General features: G+C 40.9%; 1 protein-coding gene across 4 annotated transcripts in view; it reads right to left on the minus strand.

The window, feature by feature from the left end:
- CEP250 (centrosomal protein 250) overlaps window positions 1–25,304 on the minus strand; it is a 91,289-nt gene extending 65,985 nt beyond the window's left edge. For 2 of the 4 annotated variants that reach the window (XM_061631767.1, XM_061631764.1), the window contains exons 1-13: window positions 25,059–25,304; window positions 24,336–24,407; window positions 22,007–22,189; window positions 18,250–18,306; window positions 16,127–16,209; window positions 15,809–15,974; window positions 13,650–13,756; window positions 10,895–11,152; window positions 7,519–7,615; window positions 5,946–6,044; window positions 4,706–4,858; window positions 3,393–3,571; window positions 2,637–2,819 (exon numbers count right to left, since the gene is read on the minus strand). In XM_061631767.1, the coding sequence (XP_061487751.1) occupies window positions 2,637–2,819; window positions 3,393–3,571; window positions 4,706–4,858; window positions 5,946–6,044; window positions 7,519–7,615; window positions 10,895–11,152; window positions 13,650–13,756; window positions 15,809–15,974; window positions 16,127–16,209; window positions 18,250–18,306; window positions 22,007–22,189 (1,565 nt within the window). In that variant the 5' untranslated portion in view covers window positions 24,336–24,407; window positions 25,059–25,304. Of the gene's footprint in view, window positions 1–2,636; window positions 2,820–3,392; window positions 3,572–4,705; window positions 4,859–5,945; window positions 6,045–7,518; window positions 7,616–10,894; window positions 11,153–13,649; window positions 13,757–15,808; window positions 15,975–16,126; window positions 16,210–18,249; window positions 18,307–22,006; window positions 22,190–24,335; window positions 24,408–24,838; window positions 24,945–24,980 lie in introns of those variants that run through there. The other 2 variants (XM_061631765.1, XM_061631766.1) reach the window with 2 other exon arrangements.
- Window positions 25,305–26,329: the final 1,025 nt, after the last annotated feature.

The raw sequence follows: 26,329 nt of genomic DNA on the forward strand, positions 1-26,329 counted from the left end.
ACCCACACATTTATTTTAAGTGATAGACTACATGAGTTTCTGCCATAAAAGCCCTTCTACAGTACCATTTTTGCAAATTTCAAAAATGCTATCAAGGGAGGGTTATTTTTAAAAGTGAAATTGACAGAGGTCATGACAGTGCAGGGAAGAGGCTGGGGGAAGTACAACGCTTCCGATCTTTCACCACCTTCATAAAATGGAAAAGCATTGTTGCTAGGACTGGGATTGTGAGTGACTCTAACCATTTGCTACTATCTCTTTTTTCCAGTGTAGCAAAACAGCTAAGACTGTGTCCACACTAGGGTGTCAATAAGTATGTGGATTGCTGTTTCTACCTATGTGTTTGCGTGCCTTTGCCCATATATGAGCACATTCAATTTTATGCCTCTAAAATTTTACTTGATGTTTCCCATCCATACTAGTGGAGTGCTTGATGTATTTTCACTGTGTGTTGCTGTCCCCTCCCCTCAATTAGTACAACCCTGCCCATCATAAATTCCAAAAACATGAGGATCTGTTGCAGGCATTTGCTTACCTGTGTGCATGCACCTTTTTTCCATATGAGATTTGCACAAGAGAGCAGTAAAAAAACAACAACAATATGTTCCTCCGAGCCAGGCAAGGATTTGGAGTTTATTTATTATTTATTTATTTGATTTGTATCCCGCCTTTTCTCCCAGTAGGAGTCGCTCATATGAAAGTACGCCATTTCCTTTTCTTTCCCTTTCTTTCCCGTCTTCTGTACCTACAGGAGCTATTTTTATTATTATTTTTAATACAGCTGCATTGTGCAAGAGCAGTCCTGCACAAAGGAGCCATTTTAAAAATAAAAATAACATGAATATGCCTTCAGCAACAACCAGCGGAAAAAGGCAGGCTGAATCCTTTCCTTTGGGCTGAAACAATATGGAAGTAGAATCATAGAATAGTAGAGTTGGAAGGGGCCTACAAGGCCGAGTCCAACCCCATGCTTAATGCAGGAATCCAAATCAAAGCATTCCCGATAGATGGCTGTCCAGATGCCTCTTGAATGCCTCCAGGGTCGGAGAGCCCACTACCTCTCTAGGTAATTGGTTCCATTGTCGTATGGTTCTAACAGTTAGGAAGTTTTTCCTGATGTTCAGTCGAAATCTGGCTTCCTGCAACTTGAGCCCATTATTCCGTGTCCTGCACTGTGGGACGATCGAGAAGAGATCCCAGCCCTCCTCTATATGACAACCTTTCATGTACTTGAAGAGTGCTATCATATCTCCCCTCAGTCTTCTCTTCTCTAGGCTAAACATGCCCAGTTCTTTCAGTCTCTCCTCATAGGGCTTTGTTTCCAGTCCCCTGATCATCTTTGTTGCCCTCCTCTGAACCCGTTCCAGTTTGTCTGCATCCTTCTTGAAGTGCTGAGACCAGAACTGGAGGCAGTATTCAAGATGAGGCCTAACCAGTGCTGAATAGAGGGGAACTAGTATTTCACGCGATTTGGAAACTATACTTCTGTTAATGCAGCCTAATATAACATTTGCCTATTTTGCAGCCACATCACACTGTTGGCTCATATTCAGCTTGTGATCAATGACAATTCCAAGATCCTTCTCACGTGTCGTACTGCTGAGCCAAGTATCCCCCTTCTTATAACTGTGCATTTGGTTTCTTTTTCCGAAGTGTAGAACTGTGCATTTATCCCTGTTGAATTTCATTCTGTTGTTTTCAACCCAATGCTCCAGCCTATCAAGGTCCCTTTGAATTTTCTTTCTGTCTTCCACGGTATTAGCTATGCCCCCCAATTTTGTATCATCTTCAAATTTGATAAGCATGCTTTGTACCTCCTCATCCAAGTCGTTAATAAAAATGTTAAAGAGCACTGGGCCCAGGACCGAGCCCTGTGGTACCCCACTCGTTACTTCCGCCCAAGTTGGGCGTGTGGCCTAGTAGGTGGTGTGGCAACAGATGGCACACATTAAGATCAGTGTTTCCACAGTCACATAACTTAAACATTTATATTGGATCCCCCCCCCATTGGATTAACTATAGATCAGGAAAATTAACTATAGATCAGGTTTAGCAGGAAGAAGTGTGGGCTGCCACTTGGATGAGAAGGATGTCATGTGGATGCCACAAAAGGAGAGAGAATGGGGCTCAAGAAGCTTCAAATCCACATTAAACTCTAGTATGGACAGGCCCTAAGTGAGTGAGCTATGAATCATGAAGTCCCTGGTTCAACTGATATCCTTAGTACCCCCTCCCCTGGCCAATCTGCAATAGGGGGGAAACAATACTTACAGTTTATAGGGTTGTAGTGAAGATTACAACTACCTACTGCATGTGAAGTGCTTTGAGAATTTGAAAGTGCTATATAAGAGTATTATAACCACCACTTTCACTTTGGAGCAACACAGCTAAAGAGCCCAGAACCCTCATTAAAAAAAAAAAAGCACACACAACAAATGCCGTTACACAAAAGGAGTATGAAGGTAGCTGTGGTACTCCTCACTAGTGATGTCACAAACACTATCCAGCAGGGGTATGGAAATTGCACAGTCACATTCCACACAGTGATGGGTTCACTAACAGGGAGAAGAGCTGTATTTTCCCAGCAGCAAACATACTGCTGTTTTGGGAAGGAAAACAAAAAACAAAAGGCTCACATGTATTCTCTCTCCCGGATTATCCTTTCCAGTTCCTGTTGCTGTTCTTCTTTCTGGCCATCTACCATGTCTCCTTTCAGCTGTAACTCAGTGTTGCTTCGGCGTAGATGCCAGGCCTCCTGCTCCAAGACTTCCAACTGTTGTTGTAATTCTTTCCTGGATTTCTCCAGGGTTGCATGGTCACTGAGAAGAAGCAGTCTCCAGTTAGAGAATAACAAAGATCAGAGCAGAGCTTGGAAAAGTTACTTTTTTGAACTACAATTCCCATCAGCCCTAGCCAGCATGGCCATTGGATTGGGCTGATGGGAGTTGTAGTTCAAAAAATTAACTTTTCCAAGCTCTGGATCAGAGGTACATGGAAAAGTTTCATTTGCACTTGTCTAGATAACACTGACTGAGTGGCCTCCTTTCCTCATCAGAGCTGTTGGGGGATACGTGAAAATGAGGACACCATCTTCACTTGAGAGACAGGATAGCTTTTAAAGTATTCTCTCTCTCAAACCTGAGGATGCAAGCTACTCCTGGACAAATTTGTTTGCGGCTTCAGATGGGTCATCCGCAAAGTTTAAAGAGCACAGACCACACACAAAGGCTTATTCACAACTTAAGTGGCTCCTTCAAATCCATGCTGAAAGGAGAGGTATTGACTTGGCAGTAAAAGGAAGACACACTACAAGCCAAACAAATTAACTAAGAGTATGATCTGTTTTAGAATAGAAGTTATGTAAAGATATGGAAAACATGCACATGGCTGACCTGCGGTAAGTCTCCACCATGGACTGGAGATGCTGAAGTTGGCTAGTAAGTGTATTTCGTTCTCCTTCTAGCTGTTCAAGCTTTTGTCTTAAGAAGTCGCAGTGCTCTTCCTGCTGCTCTTGTTGCTTTTCTAGGGAGTGGACAGAATTTTGACTAGACAAGAGTTGCTGCCTCAAGTGCTGCAAAGAACAAAGGTGAAATGTAACAGAAAAAAATGAGATCAGAACATGGAGACTCAGGGAATATTATATACAGACAGCTGGCTTAGAGTAAGAAGCAGCTGGAGACTGAAGGAATGTTATGTACAGGTAGAGAGAGTTGCAAAGTAAGACATAAGAAACATGCTTGTGGCAAGATGGAGTGATTAGAAACTTGGAAAAGAAATCACCAATGCAAATCCTGCCTGGGAAAGGAACGACTGTCAAAAACAGCCTGAGGGAACTAGAGAAATTTATTAGCAGGAAAAGGAAGACGTTGGAATTTATAAGGCAGAACATTAAAGGCAGAGAAAACTGCTGTGGCAGGTGTGGAGATTTACAGTACGTTTGGTGATGTGACCATCTTATTTGCAAGTAGGGAAGAGGGAGAAATTTGATGAAGTTTGCATTTAAAGCTGAATTACACTTTCCAAAACAATTTGAGGACTGAAACAAAGCCATCCTTCAAAATTCACAATATTTGAATTTTGCAATGCAGTTCTCCAACCAAATAACGTTTAGCAAAATGTATTATAATAGGGGAAGTGTGCATAAAAATGAATATATTAGTGAAAATAACATACAACAATGCATTGGAAAATGGAAATGGACTGACTTGAAGTCGATCCCAACTTATGGTGACCCTACGAATAGGGTTTTCATGGTAAATGGTATTCAGAGGGGGTTTACCATTGCCTTCCTCTGAGTCTGAGAGGCAATGACTGGCCCAAGGTCAATCAGTGAGCTTCATGGCTGTGTGGGGATTTGAACCCTGGACTCCCAGGTCATAGTCCAACATTCTAACCACTACGCCACACTGGCCCTCTCACAACAATGCATTATATTAGGTGAAATTGCTTGCAAAAATGTATACATTAGTCAGAACTGCAAACAAAATTGTGTTTATTAAGAGAAACCTGCAGTAAAATGCTGACAAGAGAAATTTGCAGTAAAATGCTGAATAATTTTCATGAGGATTTTTTTTAAAAAAAATCACAAACTGCTGCAGAAATGTAGAGAACTGAATTTAAGACTGCAAAAATGAGAAACGGAGAGAACCAAAATGGACATATCCTTCCATCCCTACTCGCAAGCGATCCTCCGAAGTTCTCTCACCTGCACTTCATTGTTTCTTCTAGTCAGCCTGTCACGCACCAGCAGGACAGCACCATCTGGGTCACCAGGGTTCAGTTGCAAGATGCTGCAAGGCTCAACATAGTTCTCACCCTGTGGAATGCCAACTGTTGCATCGCTCCCATTGATTACTGCCTGTAATCCAAGACCACTGTTACTCTACCAAGTCTATACAATCAAAGCACTGCCTCTCACTACCTATTTGTCTCTCACCCAGACGCAGCTCCTGAGAAACTGTTAAAGAACTTAAAGTAGAATACAGAAGCAAAGATGTTTTCTGGTGAATAATGGTAAACTACTGCATTTCAAGTATGGGGAATGAAGATGACAGGGCAAAATACAACACAGGCCCTGCCACTTAAAAACACTACAAGCATGCTGGGGAAGAACGGTGAGCAAATTTTCTGAGGCAATGGAAGGCTTACTCTAAGTTGAGTTGTTATTATTCAGTTATTATTCCTCCACCACTAAACACATGCTAGGAGAGCTCTTGGGAACACATTATATTGGGGCATTAGTATCTGCACTGACTTCCTATTGTCTTCTGAGCACATGGGTAATCCATAGCTGCAAAATCCAGGAGACTGCCTTCTCCATTGAGCCCCACTGCTATTTTTAAGATGAAGAGGATCCTGTTGCATATCCTCATTTATGTGCCATGTTAGAAGACCAAAAGCATGAGAGACAGAGATCTCCAGCAACTTTAGATCTCTCTTGACCTGAAGACTAAACATCTTTAGCTAACAGTTTTGATTTACTCTTATAAATGTCAGAGACCTAGGGATCAGTGTTATTTTATTTCACACACTACCCCATTATGTTCCTGAATTATTAAATGGAGATTATCATATCTCAGATGAATATTGGAAAATGAAATTAAGTAAGATACTGCTCATAGTTCTTTTGAAAAACATGAAAAAGAGCAGGAAAAGGTGACCAAAAATCTATGATTACATCATCAACCAAGGAAAATCAACCTAGTTTTACAAAAAAACCCAAACCCACCAAAAAAACCAACCAGCACTTAATTTGTGTCAGGCCTTACCAGCACTTGGCTATCACATTCGTTTTTATACTACAGTTTTTAACAGTGAAATCCATGAATACATAGAAGTGCCCCTAAGCAGTTAAAAGCATCTACATTCATTTTAAAAATAAATAAATAAATAAACACAGAATTTTTTACAGAACCACAGTGAAGAGAGATTCCAGTTAGGTGTACCTGAGTTATTTCTTTTATCGCAGTTTGAAGGGAAAGGATCTCTTCATTTGCATTCTTGCTTAGGGATTGTTCATATTCTCTCTGCAAGTGATCAGCTTCCTAGATAAAGAATAAGAGTGATAATGAAGTAGTTACACCTTCTTTCCAGAGATCCCATTCCCCCAGATATCTCACATATTTTAGAACATGGATTTAATAGGAATACTGAATGACAACGTGAGTGGAGTATCTCCATGTGCCCAATACTACACTGGCCAGAATTAATAGCTAAATGAAAACACATTAAAACATCACAGGCAGGTCCAGCAGATGGAAGCAATGGAGATTTGCTCAAAGCTACAGAAGCAGCTTTGGGTAACTTTTCCCAATTATTGCCTTCTATACTATAGAGACTACTCTCCAGTTTGCAGATACTGTGTCAGATATTTCAAATATTAAGGACTTCTGTTTACTACTAAACACTTTTGGTGCAAACTATTTTTGCTGATTAAATACATATTTGTTTTCCCATTTCTTGGGCAAAGTCTGCATGTTTTCCCTCAGAATAGTGCTTATGTTGAGAGATATTACATTTTCAGAAAACCCACAGCAAAACACCTCTCATATACATCTTTAGAGAACTTGCATTGTTTTACAGACAAAAAATGAAAGGTTTCACAAAAAATTAAAACCTTTATTTTGAGGTTATGTGCTCCTGTACTATACTACTTTAAAAATTTGACAGGAATTGTAAAGTGACATGCATTCAGTGATCAGGGCACACAAAGTCAATTCCCTTCACACAAAAGGCTGCTTGAAATTGCAGGAGTATAGCAGGTTATTCTGAGCAGCAGTTCACAACGCTCACCAGCTTCAGCCACACCATTTTCTCCATGCTACCACAAAACATGGTATGCAGGGAAGTGGCTCAAACTACATGAGGGTAGCTAATCCATATTTATTTATTTTAAACATTTATAAATCATCCCTCATCCAATGGTGCTGTACAGTCCATATGGAGTGCTACTACATGTGAACTGCTTTCCATTTTCAGTAGTCATCATCACGCAGGTGCAATTTCAAGCCTCCTCCATATGCTGAACAGCATGAAGCAGGCCTGCATTTCATGGAAGAAGTAGTATGGCCGATGCAGCAGAGCGGGTTAAGAGACTGAGCTACGTATGAGACATTCCCCTGTTCAAATCTCAGCTCTGATAAGCTCACTAGGTAATGTTAGGCTAGCCACCTTCTCTCAGCTGCCAATCTGCTGTAAGGAATAATCAGCCCTCACCTTACTGTGCTGTAAAGTTTACAACAAGATACTGTATGCCAAATACGTTGAAGTAACATATAAATACTAGATGTTGTTATTATTGTAAAAATCAGCAATTTCCTGGTCACACAGCCGTACATTGACATCAGAGTGGCCAAGCAAGCACAGAGTTAGTTCCTAGACAGCTCTGTTCTAGTATTGACAGCATCTATCACTAAACATATATGGAGTGAGCAGCTATTCTTCATGTTTACAATAGGAGAATGAGTTTCTCCAGGAGAACCACTGGATTATTTTCTCAGACACTTGCTAACAACACACCAGAATCTCCATGGTGTCTCTGAGAGTCTTCATTGTCATTTCCTTCTCCTCATTCTCTTTTTGAGACTGCTCAAGCAATGCAGTCAGCTCCATGACCCTGGCAATAGAAGAGAAGCATTTACAGCACACCAGGTGTTTCACTAACACATTAGCAAAAATTTACAAGACTCTCTCTAAAGGATGTTTAGCACTCCTGAAAACTCAATTCATGAGAAAGTATGAAAATGAATTTTGAATAAACCTACGTGCATTTAAGAATCTCAGCATCTCAGCAGAGCCCCCTTTGTAAGCCAGAACATTTTCCAGTTAATGTACTTTACCCAATCTATAAGCATATCAAAGCAGAACATGCTTTGCTTTACTCATACTGTAACTAAAGGAACTTTCCTCATACAACCATATGAAACCAAGATCTATATCCAATATACCACCAATGGAGAGCAAACAATCTCTCTTTTCATGCATATACTCTCTTAACGAAGAAAGCAATTGAAGACCCAAACTACTTAATCTAAAGTATACTTTGTAACTAATTTGACATCTGTCTTTACTAATTTAAAATATAGTCTTTGTTTTTATTTTCTCCCCTCTCACCAATAGTATTTACTCATACTAATAATTTTTTCTCCAGAAAATTACCAGTCAAGATTTTTACACAGAGAGAAACGTGTTGGGTCAGACTAATAGAATGATACAATCATAGAGTTGGAAAGGGCCTAAAAGGCCATCGAGTCCAAGTCCCTGCTAATGCAGGAATGCACATTAAAGCATACCCAATAGGTGGCTGTCGAACTGCCTCCTGAATGCCTCCAGTGTTGGACAGCCCACCACCTCCCAAGCTAACTGCTGTAAACCGCCCAGAGAGCTTCAGCTATGGGGAGGTATATAAATGTAATAAATAAATAAATAAACTGGTTCCATTGTCATACCGTTCTAACAGTTTGGAGGTTTTTCCTGATGTTCAGTAAAGATCTGGCTTCCTGCAACTTAAGCCCATTATTCCATGTCCTGCACTCTGGGATGATCGAGAAGAGTTCCTAACCCTCCTCTGCGTGGCAACCTTTCATGTACTTGAAAAGTGCTATATCCCCTCAGTCTTCTCAGTGCTAAGCATGCCCAGTTTTTTCAGTCTCTCCTCATAGGGCTTTGTTTCCAGTCCTGATCCTCATTGTTGCCCTCCTCTCAACCTGTTTCAGTTTGCCTGCATCCTTCTTAAAGTGCGGTGTCCACAACTGGATGCAGCACTCGAGGCCTAATCATTTGGGCCAGTGACAGTTCTCTGAGATTCTAGTACCCAATACATCAAAGTAGTAAGAATTACATAGCTATGGAGTGTTTTCTTCCCTTTCAATCATTCCAAATATCTGGCATACAGTAACATGAATACTTTCCCCAATAGCTCAGGTTAGCCACCCTGAGCTCCCTGTAGGAAGAACAGCGGGATATACATTTAAATAAATAAACAGTACCCTAGAAAGATTTTATTTTAACAATGTACAATGGCAGTTCCCACCACTGACCAACTGCACATATTGCCCCCCTGTGTTCAAGAAAAAAAAAGGGGGGGGGGCAAAAACCAAGATGCTAGAAAAAATAGGAATTTATTGTGTATTCAATTCCTAAGGATCAAACGGAACTGTTCCTCCACAAAATATTTTGTGCAGTAATCTCATATTTTGAAAAATCAATTAATTAAGAGGGGTTATCCAAACAATATTGTTGAGAACAGCTTCAAGAAAGTTTCCCACAGAGAAAGCACTGAACTTTTGCAGCAAACGGTACAGAAAGCTCCTGATCGTTTAAACTGTAATTTGACATTTGACCATGTCACCAACACATTACAAAAAAGCATAAAAAGACACTGGCACATCATACATCATATTCCTGGATGTCACGAACAACTCCTAATTTCCTTCAAGAAAACCAGGAATTTAAGAGACATTCTGATTAAAAGACATTCATCCCATTATGAACATCCTGCCAGGCACTAGTGCACCCATGGGTCATCACCCCTGTGGACATTGTGCCTATTGCAGGTTTACATGTAAAATGACGGAGTTTGTTAACCCTATTAATCAAAAAAAGTACACTTTGAACAATTTTTCAACATGCAATACTGCCAGTGTTGTTTATGTAATTTGGTGTGGATGCTTGAAATTTTATATTGGACAGACCTCTACAATTGTTAAAACACGCATAGGGGAACACCTCAGCAATATTAGGAACAAGATTTCTGGGGCCCCCTTAGTGGATCATTTCAATAGTTTGCCACCACTCTGTTGCCACGCTTAAATTTTGGGTTTTAGAAAAAGTATGTGGGGAGAGTAATAATGTTTTGCTTAGGAGAGAGATGTCACAGATACTGGATTTGAAAACGATGTCCCCTAATGGTCTTAATGAGGAGCTCGAGTTTCTTCCTCTCCTATGAAATCCAGAAAATATCCATGGTCCCTTACTTGTTTTCCACCCCTAGATAGTTGTCATTTAGTAATAAGAAAAATACTCAAGTGGTTTCACCGGCATCATGTTTCTGGTTGCTTGTATATATATACATGCCTAATGTTCTGTTCTTTGAGGCGTTTATATTGTTGTAACCGGTCTGCTCATTTGAGCTTCTCGTTAGCCTGCACTGTAAGTCATGGACTGATTTATAGATTTTATATCTATGTTTTTACATGTTCATGTAAGTAAATTTGTCCCTGCTGTTTTATTTATAGCCCCTGATGAAGGCCTAAAAACCAACAGGCTGAAACGCGTCGGGTTTGAATAAACAATAAATTCCTATTTTTTCTAGCATCTTGGTTTTCACCCCCCCCCTTTTTTTCCTGGTTTGGATGCTAGCCACTCCTCGTTGTTGTTGTCCTGTGTGTTCAAGCCAACAGCCATGAGAAAATAATCATATTTAAAATGAGTTGTGCTGTATCAGAAAGTCCAACCTTTTTCTCCTATCTCTAGTTTATTAAGATGGTCCATTAACTATAGTATAAATAATAGAAATGAATCGGTTTTAAATAAAATCAGAACAAAATAAATAAATAATGTCCTTATTGACACAATCCTGACCCTAAAAAGAAGATAATGCCATCACTGGCTGTTAGTCATGATGATTATATTACTTCCAGTATCAGTGGCAATATGCTTCTGAAGACCAAAGCACCTCTCAGTCATGAGCAGGAGAGTGCTACTGCACTCCTGTTCTGACTGTAGGTTTTCTATAGGCATCCAGTTGGCCAATGTGAGAACAGAAACCTAGACTAGATAGGTCTTTGGTTTGATCCAGCAGGCCTGTTATGTTCTTATGTCACAAGTCCAATCTGACTCTTAAAAGAATCTAAATTAGGACAACAGTCAGCAGTCCCTTATTACTTTATTTTACCTGCTATGAAGATCCTCCTTTGCTGACACTCCTTTGGCATGCAAGCACACAATTGCGTGTGCTTGCTGGTATATTTCTTTCTCCATATCCAACTTCTCAGGTCTCATGTAAAGTTGCTGCTGTAGGGCCTGACCCCTCAGGATAGAGCTTTCGAAATTGTTGGTATCTGACAGCTGTGTGCCAGAACTTAGACGGAAGCAACTGACAAGTATTGAACCAGAAAGTCGTACCTGCTCAGCTTTTAGCTCAGACAGATCCCTGAAGAAGAAATAAATAATACTGTACTGGACAGCAAAATTTTAATCTACAGATTTAAAGATATGGAGAAATGCTAGAGCTATTTTTCCTGATAATTAGATATTTTAGTTTTTGTGTATAATCCCCTCAATCATTTTCAGCAGACACACAAACCAGATAATGCCACTAACACATTTTTTATGTTAAAAACACTGCATCTCTCATGCACATATAGGAGTGAGCAGCATCAAAAATCAAGGTTACTAGCTCATGTTGGTCAATAGCAAAGGGGGAGGGAGACAGAGATCACCTTTTCAGATCACCCTGCCAGCATCCTACGTTCACATTCCTGCTTCAGAAGTGAGGATCATATTTGTAAGTAACTATGCTACTTGTAAGTATGCAAATAATTTCGAAGACACAAATCACTGGGAACAGATGGCATACCAATAGAGTTGCTACAAGTTACTGAGGCTGAATCTGGCCAAATGTTGACAAAAGATTGTCAACAAATATGGAAAACTAAACAATGGCCCACAGACTGGAAGCGTTCAATATACATCCCAATTCCAAAGAAAGGGGATCCCAGGGAATGCAGTAATTATTGAACTATTGCCTTAATATCTCAGGCAAGTCAAGTAATGCGCAAGATTCCACAACAAAGGCTCTTACCATATATGGAGCAAGAAATGCCAGATGTCCAAGCTGGATTTAGAAAGGGAAGAGGTACCAGAGATCACACCGCAAACATACATTGGATAAGGGAATGGAGCAAGGAATTTCAGAAGAAAATCACCCTGTGCTTTATACATTACAGCAAAGCCTTTGATTATGTAGATCATGAAAAACTTTAAAAGAAAAAGGGGTGCCACACCATCTGATTGTCCTGATGAGCAACTTATACTCTGTACAGGAGGCTACTGTAAGGACAGAATATGGAGAAACAGTGAAAAAAGTGGATAAGAGAAAAATCAACTCATTTGAAATGTGTTGTTGGAGGAGCGCTTTGCAGATACCATGGACTGCGAAAAAGACAAATAATTGGGTGTTAGAACAAATTAAATCAGAACTGTCATTAGAAGCTAAAATGATGAAACTGAGATCATCATACTTTGGACACATAATGAGAAGACATGATGCGCTAGAAAACACAATAATTCTGGGAAAATCAGAAGGGAGTAGAAAAAGAGGAAGGCCAAACAAGAGATGGATTGATTCCATAAAAGAAGCCACAGACCTGAGCTTACAAGATCTGAACAGGGTGGTTTATAACGATTGGAGGTCGCTGATTCATAGGGTCGCCATTAAGTCAAAATCAACTTGAGGGCACATAACAATAACAATGCCACTTACATTTTTAAAGTGAGGTCCCAAGTTGAGAAAGTTCAAGCAACTATACATGGTGCCTAAAGCTCAACATGACGCTGTTGATTTTTGCAACTTCTATATACTGCCTCAGCTACTTGATGATTCAAATTATCTTACCTGCTGTCATGCCCCCCTCAGAGTACTCATCCGAGGAAGAAGAGGAATGAGAGACCACAGACCCAGGAGAGGGGACAAGCAAGGAGACAGCTTGGGATCCTTCACCAGACCAGGGGCAAGCCCCTGAGGGAGCCCGCCTGTCAGAGTCGGGAAGCGACCAGGAGGCTGCCCCTTCCCCAGCAGAGAGAAGACGCCAACAGGTGTTGCAGCAATGAAGGCAATCATCTCGATTAAGGAGCAGGAGAGCTCGCAAGGACACAGGCTGATTGTAAGCACCTGGCCTCAAACACCGAGCATAAAAGACTGGAAGGAAAGGGAGACTTCTTGCTAGAGTAAACGTCAAGCTTTGCTGCAGACAGTGCTCCGGATCCCCTGTTGACCCATGCCTTGGACCCTGCCCGATCGGATCTCTTGGTTTCTGGACCTTTTGGACTACCTTAAGGACTCGACTCCCCTGCCTCCTCCTTCGGCGCTTCCCAAATGGTAAACAAGCTGGCTGGCCCCTGGTTCCTCCTGCCTAGCAGATCTATAGTCTGACCTACGGTTGGTATCTGTTAATTAGTTGCTAACCGCTGTGAACCCGCCGCATTTGACACCCGCCATGAACACTTCAATGCAATAAACATAAAGCAGGAACATTGCCAATAAATGCACAAACCACAAATGCAGTACATCCAACAGTCATCAACATGGTCTCAGAAGATATTTTGGAAGTTCATCGAGCATTACACTAGCACAGCACTAACATAGCCGACCTAGGCTATAACAGAAAAGCATTTCCCCTAATGCTTACTATCAGATAGAACCCTTCTACTCTGCAGCACTAAAAGCCTCTGCAGCACCACAGATGCCACTTAATTTGTAAAGAGAATGAGAGAGGACTGACATGGGACAGGGATTATCCTTTCTGTATGGCAGTGGAGGCTGCAGAACATAGTTCTTTTGTTGATATACAAAGGAAGGGCATTACCACATAAGGTTTAGTAGCAAATCATTTCACGTTCATCTGAGAGAAGAACCTGTTCTGCCTCACCTGTCAGTTGCTGTCTTCATTTCCAGGAAATAACGGCGTAAGGTCACCACTTGCCGCCATATGCCAAGGATACGATCATGTTCAGTTCGCATATAACTCTCAAAGAACTATATATGTAAAGACAATAGCACGCGATAGCTTAGTTTTTGTTTTAGCCTGCAAAACCAGCTTTCTTCCAAGACTACATCTTCACTTATGGTTAGCAGCATTAAGATGTTAGAGACTGACAGAACCAGTGAAACTGAGCCTCTTTAAACTGTTACCAAATACCTTTTTTCTGAAACATGAAAAAAAACACTTGTATTATTATACAGCCACGAGAGTGGCTGTATACTATAGCCAGCGTGGATTTTTCGCATTCCGCAATGTTAAACTGCAAACACAATTTGGGTTGGTCTTTCACAGTCCAATCCACTTCCTGTATGTGCCTCTGAGCACATTACAAGATTCTTCCAAGCTACACAGGAAGTGGATTGGACTGTGAAAGACCAACCCAAATTGTGTTTGCATTTTGACAAATTTGTAGGGCAGTACAATATCTCAGATAGGAGCTCAGGTCTCCTGCTCCCCTGGTGCATTCACTATAGCTGCCCGATTTCCCTGCTTTTTAAAGTTTGATAGAAATATCTGTGGGCTATAGGTAAGTTCTTAAACCGCAAGGTTTTTTGCCTATTAGTGAATATTGTTTAGGACTGATCAATTGTTGAGAAGTTAGTAAATTCAGAAGTTTGGGACGTCTCTCTTTAACCTCAGAATTCATGGAATGTATAAAATAATCTCATTTCATACAGCATTTTCCACACAATTAAACTATCTTGAACACAGGAGTTGCCATGTTTTTTCTTCCACGGAGTGAGCCTTCACAACACATACCTCTGAATACCAGTTGCTGGGAATTGCATGTCTGGGTGCTACGTTTGGGAGAGCTTCCACAGTGGCTTGACCACTGGAGCAGTATATGCCTCTTTGCATCCTGAATTATTTATTAGACTTATATCCCGCACTCCTCCCAGTAGGAGCCCAGAACAGCAAACAAAAGCACTAAAAACACATTAAAACATCATAAAAACAGACTTTAAAATATATTAAAATGTAAGAACTTCAAAAATATTTTTAAATGCTTTGAAGAGATCTTTTTTTTAAAAAAAAGCTTTAAAAACATATTAAAAAGCAATTCAAACACAGATGCAGACTGGGATAAGGACTCTACTTAAAAGGCTTGCTTGTTGAAAGAGGAAGGTCTTCAGTAGGCACCGAAAAGATAATAGAGGTGGCACCTGTCTAATATTTAAGGGGAGGGAATTCCAAAGGGTAGGTGCCACTACAATAAAGGTCCGTTTCCTATGTTGTGTGGAACGGACCTCTTGATAAGATGGTATCTGCAGCAGGCCTTCACCTGCAGAACGCAGTGATCAACTGGGTATATAAGGGATAAGACGGTCTTTCAGGTATCCTGATCCGAAATTATATAGGGCTTTGTACACCAAATCTAGAATCTTGAATTTGGATCTTGAATAGCTAGCCAGTGCAATTCTTTCAGCAGTGGGGTGACATGTTGGCGATACCCTGTCTCAGTAAGCAGTTTTGCTGCTGCATTTTGCACTAGCTGCAGCTTCTGGACCAACCTCTAGGGCAACCCCACATAAAGCTCATTACCGTAATCCAGCCTGGAGGTTACCAGTGCATGGACAACAGTGGTCAAGCTATCCCAGTCCAGAAATGGATGCAGCTGTCTTACCAGTTGAAGCTGGTAAAAGGCACTCCTAACCATTGAGGTCACCTGGACCTCTAGCAACAAAGATGGATCCAGGAGCACCCCCAGACTATGGATCTGCTCTTTCAGAGGGAGTACAACCCCATCCAAAGCAGGTAATTGTTGAATTATCCAAACTCGGCAAACACCAACCCACAGCATCTCCATCTTGCTAGGATTCAGTCTTTCTACTATGTTCACTTAATCCCAGCCAATGCCTGCAAAACCAGAAATGAGGATTTCTGCCTTTCTGGAACACACACAACAACAACAACAGATCTTTATTTGCTTATGGCCATAGGCCGTTGCAACATAAAACAGTATAACGATACAGTAAAACATTTGTTCTAAAAGTACACACACACAAATTAATCATTCACCCATCCTACCACCAACACATTCCTACCTCCCGATCTTTGTGCCATTCACTCTCCTTGTGCTCTAGTTCATCCCTGGCCCTTGTCCAGTCAGCTATCAATTTGTCGATATCCTCTCGGAGAGCCCCATTCACCTCACTGGCCTTGTCCAATTGCTCGCGAAGCAAGATGTTCACCCCAGCCAAATTTTCACATCTGATGTACAGGAAAAGGGCAATGGATTAGAAATCTCCATTTCGGAGAGCAGAGGTTCAGAGAAGATGAAATGACGAAGCTGCTGTCGCTGCACTGCTTTCCCCAAACCCCAGCTACGATTATGCTTCCCGAGAAGTGTTTCCTGCACTTACCTCTGCTGCTCTTCTTCCAAATGGATCAATGCTTTCTCTAGACCCTGGTCCTCTTTGCACTCCCACTGATGTGGATGGGACCCCTTTGTGAAAACGACAATTCAATCAAAGCAATATTTGTGTTAAGCCTATTCCCTGCCTCAATGTATTGCTGAGCATCCCCAATTGGTTTTGAAAGGGTTGTGTATGCACACTAACTCATTCTTATTCTGAAGCATCTGACATGTCCAGAAGTCTGTCAGTCAGTCTGAAAAACAATACTAAGGTTCTTGAAGCAAATGTGTCCCTTTATGAACCTAAAACTATTATTTGAAACACTGCTGGTACTTCAAGGAGATCAAGGGAAAGAAACAACACAGAAAGAATTTTCTGTCAGTATTTTTAAACAAAATAATTATTCCCTCAATATCCTCAGTTTCTCCAAAATAAGCAGCTTCTATACATTGCTTTTCTGCTGTAAACTACAAGCAGAATTCCAACAGTGTGCAACTTTCCAAACTATCTGGGATATTGCTCTTTTTCTTTATGTTCATCCTGTTATGCTCTATCTACACCATTTGTCATGACAATGTAGCTACTGTGGATGGGGGAAGGGGAAATTTCAGTTAATCACAGCAGCCATTTGAAAAAAAAGTGATCCTTAAAAAAAAAAAATTCTTTATTTAGTATCAGAACCTCATTCATTTAAAGGTGACTGATCATTACTACTCATGAAATGTTAAAAACACAGGGCTGGACCCAGACATGCAGCTCAATCCTAACCATGTCTACTCAATTGTACGTCCTACTGAATTCAATGGGGCTTACTCCCAGATAAATGGGTTCGAACTGCAGTGGTAGTCATGCTGAGAGCAGAACTACTGAAATCAATAGGACTTGGTCATGACTAACTTAAGTCCCATTGATTTCAATGAGTCCCTTTAAGTACTACTAAGGCAGGATCCAACCCTAAGTGTTAACATTTGCTTTGGATCAGAAGTGTTCCATTACAGGGAAAAATACTAAAATGAAATGATGAAAAAGTACTATAACTCATTTAAGCAGTACTGTGCTAATATTTTAATATTAAAATATGTATCAGGAAAAGCATTTTAACATTACTTAAAAGAGTGATTTAAAAATTAATAGGGCTATAAAATGGTGCCTGCTACAAAGATTACAGTGAGTGTAGACCAAGAGGTGACAAGTTCACATATCCAAAACATTATGGTCCACCTAAATGCCACACCTCTGACAAGATACAGAAGAGTAGTGCAAAGGGCATCCACACCTGTGGAGACTGCATTACTCTTCTGTCCTTCTCAAAGACATCAGGCTTCCTGCAGTAAGAAAGGAAGATAGAAGAAACACTCGGAAAAGACAGGAGGATTACAAATGTATGGTGGCACTGTGCAGGTTCTCATAAAATGTGAACAAATAAAGCATGGCAATTCTACTCTGAATGCCTAGGTTTGTGTTCAACATAGCACTAAGTCACAGGTTCTGTCAGTTCAAGGATTTCTCCTTGTGCAAGAGAACTTCTTCCCCTCTCCTCCCTCCATGTGCCCCCTAAATCTGTTCTGGGGCTTCCCCTAACCCTCCAGAGTAGATTTGCTGATGGTGCAGGGCACCTGCGAAATTAGGGGAAGTCCCATTGCATTAGCGCTAGTGTAATTATTTAGTTGAATATTGCTCCTAGTGTGGAAGCAGCTCTTCTCAGGACTTTTTCACATCAGAACTTTCTCTGAAGCAAGTAGCCCCAGAGATAATGCATGCTGGTATTACATCCAATGCATCCTTCTCTTTTCTTAATAAAATAGTCCTTTTGTTTAACTCACTGAACAAGACAGGAAGATGGGACTAGTCAAGGTTATCCCATAATTTCATTTCCTCACAAGTTTCTTTGTAAATAAGCATGAGTACTGTTTGTGACATTACAGCACTATACAGATAGGCTGATTTCTTGTAATACTGATCACAAAAAAGTAGTAGAGCATTACAAGGAATGATAGTCATCAGCTTCCCTTGACTGGACAAGGGCAACCATTTCTTCTAAGCATCCTCCTCTAGCATGGCATCTAACTAGGATTTTGCTGACAACAGCATAGCTGAAAAGCATGGCAGTCACCTCCTTTAAAACATACCCTATTTGCCTCCAAACGCTTTTCTAACTCCTTGCACCAATTACGATATTGCAACACCTGCAATAAAATAGAAACAGTCAGTATCTGCCTCTTTGAACATGTATGCAGCAATAACCTTTGTGAACATTCAATAGTTTTGAGTCTGTTCCAGGTTGTTTTGGAATTACTATGTGCATTGCACATACATACATACAATGGCTACAAATAGTTTCCTTTTAAAACCAGGCTTGAATGCACAAACAATATTAACAATCCTGAAAGTAAATGGAAAGGAGCAAAGAATTTTTTTAAGTGAGCATCTCAAGAAGATTTTCTGTGATATGTACAGCAATACAGTATTGCCATTTATATTAAATGGCAAATTAGCTAGTTATTAGCTTAGCTTCCAAGTAAACATAGCAGACTGCCTTTGAAACAGTACAATGCTGCTAATATTTACCAGTCAGAGTGGAAGCTCATCGTATTAAACCACACACCACCATAACTACTTACAGGAATGTGACATATGAAAGAAGCAACAAGGTCTCTAGCAAAGCCCATCCATATACTGCAAGACACTTTGAAAAAAGTTTTGTATCTCTTTAGAAGGAGTTCTACGAACTTTCATGGAAGCAACACCATAATGACTGTAAGAAGCAGAGTTAACGTTTACGATGAGGCCTTGGCTGGAGCAGCTATTTGTGGATGTATTCTAATATATATCTCATGTGTAGGGTTGCAGATGAAAACCCTGTGCCCCAGATAAGATGATGATATAAGGCATGGTTTAAAACGATCACAAACAAGTGTGCACAAGTGTTGCACCTCCTCTTCTCACCATGCTCCTCTTCTCTTCCTTCCTTCCCAAGAGGAGAATAGAGAAAGTTTCTGCTTTTATCTTAAAACTGCAGTTTTTTAACAAACCAAGCAGTCTATAAATTTATATACATATATACACTTCAGAAAATAAACAAATTTGGGAGAGCCTTAAGGGCCACAAAAAAAAATTAGGCATTAAGTGGGGCACCCATGGGAACAGTTTGAAATATCCTTTAAAAATGTTGTAGTTCATATAATCCACTATGAAGAGATTCCATTCTATATCCAAATCAGCTTGGTTTGCAAGGCAACCCTTCAGGGGCCAGGGAAGTGATTAATGCCTATCTGCGAGAGGGGGTGCTCCCTCGCCGCCTGAAAGAGGCGGTAGTGAGACCATTCCTGAAGAGACCCTCCCTGGACCCAGAAAATCTTAACTACAGGCCAGTGGCAAATGTTCCATTCCTGGGAAAGGTCTTTGAACGAGTGGTTGCAGGCCAGCTCCAGACACTCTTGGATGAGACCGATTATCTAGATCCATTTCAGTCAGGTTTCAGGGCTGGTTTTCGCACGGAAACAGCCTTGGTCGCCCTGTATGATGACCTCTGTCGGGAGAGAGACCCTATCTAGACAGGGATAACCTGGCTTCAATTGTCCATGCTCTGGTAACCTCCAAGTTAGATTACTGCAATGCACTCTACGTTGGGCTGCCTTTGAAGATGGTTCGGAAACTGCAGCTTGTGCAAATTGCAGCAGCCAGACTGGTAACAGGGACCAGATGGTTCGAACATACAAAACCGATTCTGGCCCGCTTGCATTGGCTGCCTGTACGTTTCCAAGCTCGATTCAAGGTGCTGGTTTTAACCTATAAAGCCTTACACGGCTTGGGACCACAATACCTGATGGAACGCCTCTCCCGACACAAACCCACCTGTACACTATGCTCAACATCAAAGGTCTTCCTCCGGGTGCCTACTCCAAGAGAAGCTGGGAGGCTGGCAACAAGGGAGAGGGCCTTCTCAGTGGTGGCCCCCAAATTATGGAATGATCTCCCTGACGAGGTGTGCCTGGTGCCAACACTGTTATCTTTTCAGCGCCAGGTCAAGACTTTTATCTTCTCCCAGGCATTTTAATAGCTTTTGAATAGCATGTGTTTTAACTTGCCTATCGGTTTTAATGGGTTTTAATTTGGTATGGTTTAAATTTGTATACTTGTTTTTAATGTTCTTAATTGTTGTAAACCGCCCAGAGAGCTTTGCCTATGAGGCAGTATATAAATGCAATAAATACATAATAAATAAGTCTTAAGTCTCAGTGTCAACAAATATTTGTCAACAAATATGAAAAACTAAATGGCCCACAGATTGAAAGTGTTCAATATACATCCCAATTCCAGAGAAAGGGGATCCCAGGGAATGCAGTAATTATCAGACTATTGCCTTAATATCCCAGGCAAGTCAAGTAATGCTCAGGATTCTACAAGAAAGGCTCTTATCATATATGGAGCAAGAAATGCCAGATGTCCAAGCTGGATTCAGAAAGGGAAGAGGTACCAGAGATCATATCGCAAACATACGTTGGATAATGGAACGGAGCAAGGAATTTCAGAAGAAAATCACCCTGTGCTTTATAGATTACAGCCAAGCCTTCGATTGTGTAGATCATGAAAAACTATGGAATGCTTTAAAAGAAATGGAGGTGCCACAGCATCGATTGTCCTGTTGCACAACCTATACTCTGGACAAGAGGATACTGTAAGGACAGAATATGGAGAAACTGATTGGTTTCCCCATCGGAAAGAGTGTGAGACAGGGGTGTATTTTATCACCCCATTTATTTAATCTATATGCAGAACATATCTTATGGAAAGCAGGACTGGATGAAGATGAAGGAGGTGTGAAAATTGGAGGGAGAAATATCAATAATTTAAGATATGCAGACGATACCATACTCTTAGCAGAAAACAGTAATGATTTTAAATGAATGCTGATGAAAGTGAAAGAGGAAAGCACAAAAGCAGGACTACAGCTGAACGTCAAAAAGACTAAAGTAATGACAACAAAAGATTTATGTAACTTTAAAGTTGACAACGAGGACATTGAACGTCAAGGATTATCAATACCTTGGCACAGTCATTAACCAAAAGGGAGACAATAGTCAAGAAATCAGAAGAAGGCTAGGACTGGGGAGGGCAGCTATGAGAGAACTATTTGTTCCTCAAATGCAAAGATGTATTACTGACCACTGAAGTCAAGATCATTCAGACCAGGGTATTTCTGATCTCTATGTATGGATGTGAATTTTGGACAGTGAAAAAAGCAGATAAGAGAAAAATCAACCCATTTGAAATGTGGTGTTGGGAGGAGAGTTTTGCATATACCATAGACTGCAAAAAAGACAAATAATTGGGTGTTAGAACAAATTAAACCAGAACTATCATTAGAAGCTAAAATGATGAAACTGAGGTTACCATTAGAAGCTAAAATGATGAAACTGAGGTTACCATACTTTGTACTCATAATAAGAAGACATGATTCACTAGAAAAGACAACAATGCTGGGAAAAACAGAAGGGAGGAGAAAAAGAGGAAGGCCAAACAAGAGATGGATTGATTCCACAAAGGAAGCCACAGACCTGAACTTACAAGATTTGAACATGGTGGTTCATGACAGATGCTATTGGAGGTCACTGATTCATAGGGGTGCCATAAGTCATGATCGACTTCAAGGCACAAAACAAAGTCTCAGTGATTTAAATGTAGGGTAAAAGCCTACTTCTTAGGTACTGTAAATACACACACTGGTACATGCAGCTCATACTGCTGAGTTATTCTGCTCATATCCATAACAGTTTTCAAGCAACCACTATGTTCCTCACATCTTTATTCCTCCATCTGCAAACAGCTCTCTATTCAAGATCCATCATCAACTTCCTTGGGGTACCCGTGGAAATGTGATTTTACCTTTGCCTGTAGCTTCTGTACCAGTACTGCCTGCCTGTGCTGTGCCTCTTGTGAACTCTGTAGTTTGTGACGATAGGATGCCTGATTTTCCACCATCTGGTGATGTAGTTCCATTAGTTGCTCTTCTGGCAAAAAAGGAACTGTTGGCGTTTTCATGCTGTTGGCCGCTTGTTCTCCTTCCATCTGAAGATCAAAGCAAAAAGAAGCAAGGCTGGTTTAATTAATCAGGCTGACAAGAATACTTCCTCAAAAGAAAAAATGGTGGTGGTAGTAGTATTAGTAACAAAGACACGTGTGTTGCCATTCATGATAATACAGGAAAATAATTATGGATATTTAGCAGACTCCTAGCATGCTTCCATTCTGTAGATAGAAAAGAAAGAAAGAAAGAAAGAAAGAAAGAAAGAAAGAAAGAAAGAAAGAAAGAAAGAAAGAAAGAAAGAAAGAAAGAAAGAAAGAAAGAAAGAAAGAAAGAAAGAAAGAAAGAAAAAGAAATACATTTGTATCACTTATGACATTTGTCAAGCCTAAACTCTGGCAAAAAAAAAAAAAGACTCCTCTGGAGAAAATTGAGAAAATGTCTCTTTTGCTTTTCCAGGCAAGAACACAGAGCGTAAGAAAAAGGCCACTGATCACCACTTCTAATCCTTATGGACATAGTGAATGACAATTCTAGCAAATTTAGATATTTACTTTTTTCTACTAGCTAACTTCAGTTAGTCATTTGTTTTGAAGAAAATTATTTTACAAAAAAAAAAAAACATTCATGAAGTAATATATATATTATAGTGTCAAGAAAAAGCAGGTGGAGGCGTGGAAATGTACCAGAAATAGCCTCTAAAATAAAAGAGACAAGCCTCAAGTTGATAGTACTAATTCCCCTCTGTTGAGCACTGATTAGGCCTCATCTGGAGTACTGCATCCAGTTCTGGACACCACACTTTAAGAAGGATGCAGACAAACTGGAACAGGTTCAGAGGAGGGCACAAAGGAGGATCAGGGGACTGGAAACAAAGCCCTATGAGGAAAGACTGAAAGAACTGGGCATGTTAAGAAGAGAAGACTGAGGGGAGATATGATAGCACTCTTCAAATAGGTGAACGGTTGTCACACAGAGGAGGGCCAGGATCTGTTCTCGATCTCCCAGAGTGCAGAACATAGAATAGTGGGCTCAAGTTAAAGGAAGCCAGATTTTGACTAAATATCAGGAAAACCTTCCTAACTGTGAAGACTATGGAACCAATTACCTAGGGAGGTAGCAGCTCTCCAACACTGGAGACATTCAAGAGCCAGCTGGACAGCAACTTGTCAGATATGCTTTAAGGCGCTTTCCTGCATTGAGCAGAGGATTGAATTCAATGGCCTTATCGCCCCTTCCAACTCTGCTAGTCTATGATTCTAATCCTGTTTTAAAGCCATCTAAGCTGGTCACCATTACTGCCTCCTGTAGAAGCAAGTTCCATAGCTGCATGAAGTACATTCTTTTGCCTGTCTTGAATCTTCCAACTTCCAGCTTCATTGGACGTCCCCAAGTTCTAGTTTTATGCAAGAGGAAGAAAAACTTTTCTCTATCCACATTCTTCATGCCATGCATAATTTTATACACTTCTCCTCTGACCCGCCTTTTCTCTAAATTAAAAAGCCCCAAATGCTGCAACCTTTCCTCATAAGGGAGTCGCTCCATCACCTTGTTCATTTGGGATGCCCTTTTCTGAACCTTTTCTAACTCAAGTTCCAAAGATATCAGAATCCCACTCCACATTGTAAATTGGAGCAGGACTTTTAGTGTGGCTGGCAGTGTTCTGTGACAGGCACCCCACTGTCTGCACTTTTTAGAAACAACAACACAAGCTTTCCCAGATGGATGAATAGGTGTCTGCCATGGGTCTCTGTATTGCTTTTAAATTTATCTGCTGCTATTTTCTGTGTTATTTTAATTTTTTAAGGCTGTTTTATTGTATTTTTGCCATCCTGGGCTCCTGTTGGAGGAAGGGTAGGATATAAATCAAATAATATAAATAAATAAACAAATATTTTGTACATCACCTTAAGATATGTTGGAAGGTGATAAATAAACAAACAAATAATAATAAACCCTACTATGGGGCTTAATCTCAGGTAAACGCATAAGATTACATTTTAGACACCCTATTTTATCTTGTTATAATTTGTCAAAAATCTATGTTTCTACCCTACAGACAATTCTGTATCATCACAAATCACACCATGCAGGATTGTCACATGCACACACGGGGTAAGGTCAAATTTCAACACAGAATAACATCAATGTGAGAATTCCATCATATGTGAAAAGCAGACACAGACTTACTTTCTTCGCACCACTTGTCCTTAACAAGATCACCTTCTCATCTCAGCTTTACAATGGATACTATTATACAGTCTGTGAAAGCAAAAAACAATAGTCCTGTGGCACCTTAACAACTGACAAATTTATTATGGCACAAATGTCTGGGACTAAAGTCCGTAGCCTGATCCTCTCTACATGTATTTTGAAGTGTAATGGATTCCCTTATACGTTACTTGCTGGGATTTGCATAGAAATGCAGCCCTGATGCTTTTCATAAGTGCTCAAAGCACTTTACCTAATGTATCTAAACAGTATTTACAACAATCTTGTGACCTAGACTGGCACTACCTCATGTCTGTTTACTCAAATTCCACTTAACTCAGTGGGGCTTACTTGCAAGTAACTGTGCATATGCATAGGATTTTCAGCCTTAAAGTTAAGACTGCTGAGAGATCGCAACGACAGTAGCTACACATTGCAATTCTAGAGATTTTGCATTTAGAGGAGATGGATACTCGACTAACTACAACACCGGGTCAGGGAACAGGGGCAGAAGTTGCAGTCTTCCTCTCTGCAAAATGGTTGGGCACAGGAGCAGCTGAGACGGCGGAGGATATCACACTCCGTTATATTATCACTTGGCAATAACCGGATGTTATCCCTCACCTGTTGTACCTGACTGTATGACTCAAAGCTTCCTCACCCTCTACGCAACAAGCCTGAACGTGTACCAAGGACGCTCACCTCAACGGGGATGCTGAAAGTTCCTTTCCGCTCCCGTCTCCGCCTGCAAGCTTTCATGGGCGGGGAAACGGGCCTGTGGTTGTCAGAGCCCTAATGCATTTCACTCCGCGCCGGCAACGGAAATCCGCCTGTCCGCTTAGTGGGGGCAGCCGAGTGCCTCGCTCGTGCCTTCCTCCTTTTCCACAGTGTAAAGAGACTCCGGCTGCCCGGATGTATGGGGGTGCACAAACACACTACTAGCCTCGCGGCTGCTCCAAAAACATGACAGGCCTAGTGCGTAGCTTAAACTTCCAGTAGCCAATGCCGCGGGCAGGGAACGGGGATAGAGATAGCGAAACAACAGCATTGGCTATTCGGAAGTGTGAGCTATGCGATGATTTCCTAAGCAACAAGACTAGGCCTCTCATAGCAACCGTCCCAGCGAAAGGGAAGAGGGGCCTTTCTTACGTTGGAGCGCTTACTGTTCAGGCCTTCGGAATCGAGTCTCGCTTATTCGTCGCGTCCAGTTCACCTACACTGCAGTACGGCCCGAAGTCACTCCAGGCCGCTTCGTGAAAGCTGGGAAACTCCACCTCGTATTCTCTGTCCCCGCCGTTTGCAATTTGTACATAACCGTCCGTTTTGTTCTTCGGACAGCCGCCTCCTATGCAGAGCTAGATGCTGTTAAGCCCATTGAATCACAACAGCCTGTTCATAGGATCGGGCTGTAAAGTTACATACCAGTGCTCGAATTCCAGGGAATCTCTTTGAGGTTTTGATCCTCCTTTATTGTTTTAGAAGGCTAGGGTGTGTGTGAATTGTCCAAAATTTGAGTCATAGTGTGATGAATTTGTGTGAGTTTCATTAAGAGCAATCCTAAATACATTTATATGAACGTATGTATGTCTCACTGTTTTCAGTAGGGCTTACTGTTCCCAGGGTAGTTTGGGTGGGATTGTAGCTGTTAAATCTTCTCAGAGGTTAATCCGACTGAATTCAGTGGGGTTTACTCCCAGGAAAGGGGTTAAGATTGCACCCTTAGTCCCATTGGATAGGATTACATGATTGTTTAGAAGTAAATCCCAATGAAAATCAATATGACTACGCAAAGTTGTTAGGATGGAGGTGTCAGGTGTAAAATTATAAAAGTTTCAACACCCAGATTCAAACTACCAGCCCAAGATCATGTAACACATTTAGTAGCTCTCAACTCCTGCTGGGGATTGACTTGATGCTGAGTTGGGGGTTATATACTGTAAATTTGTTACTGTAAATGTGTATTTTGCTACCTT

This window comes from Rhineura floridana, chromosome 6, assembly GCF_030035675.1.
Source record: "Rhineura floridana isolate rRhiFlo1 chromosome 6, rRhiFlo1.hap2, whole genome shotgun sequence".
Taxonomy (NCBI): domain Eukaryota; kingdom Metazoa; phylum Chordata; class Lepidosauria; order Squamata; family Rhineuridae; genus Rhineura; species Rhineura floridana.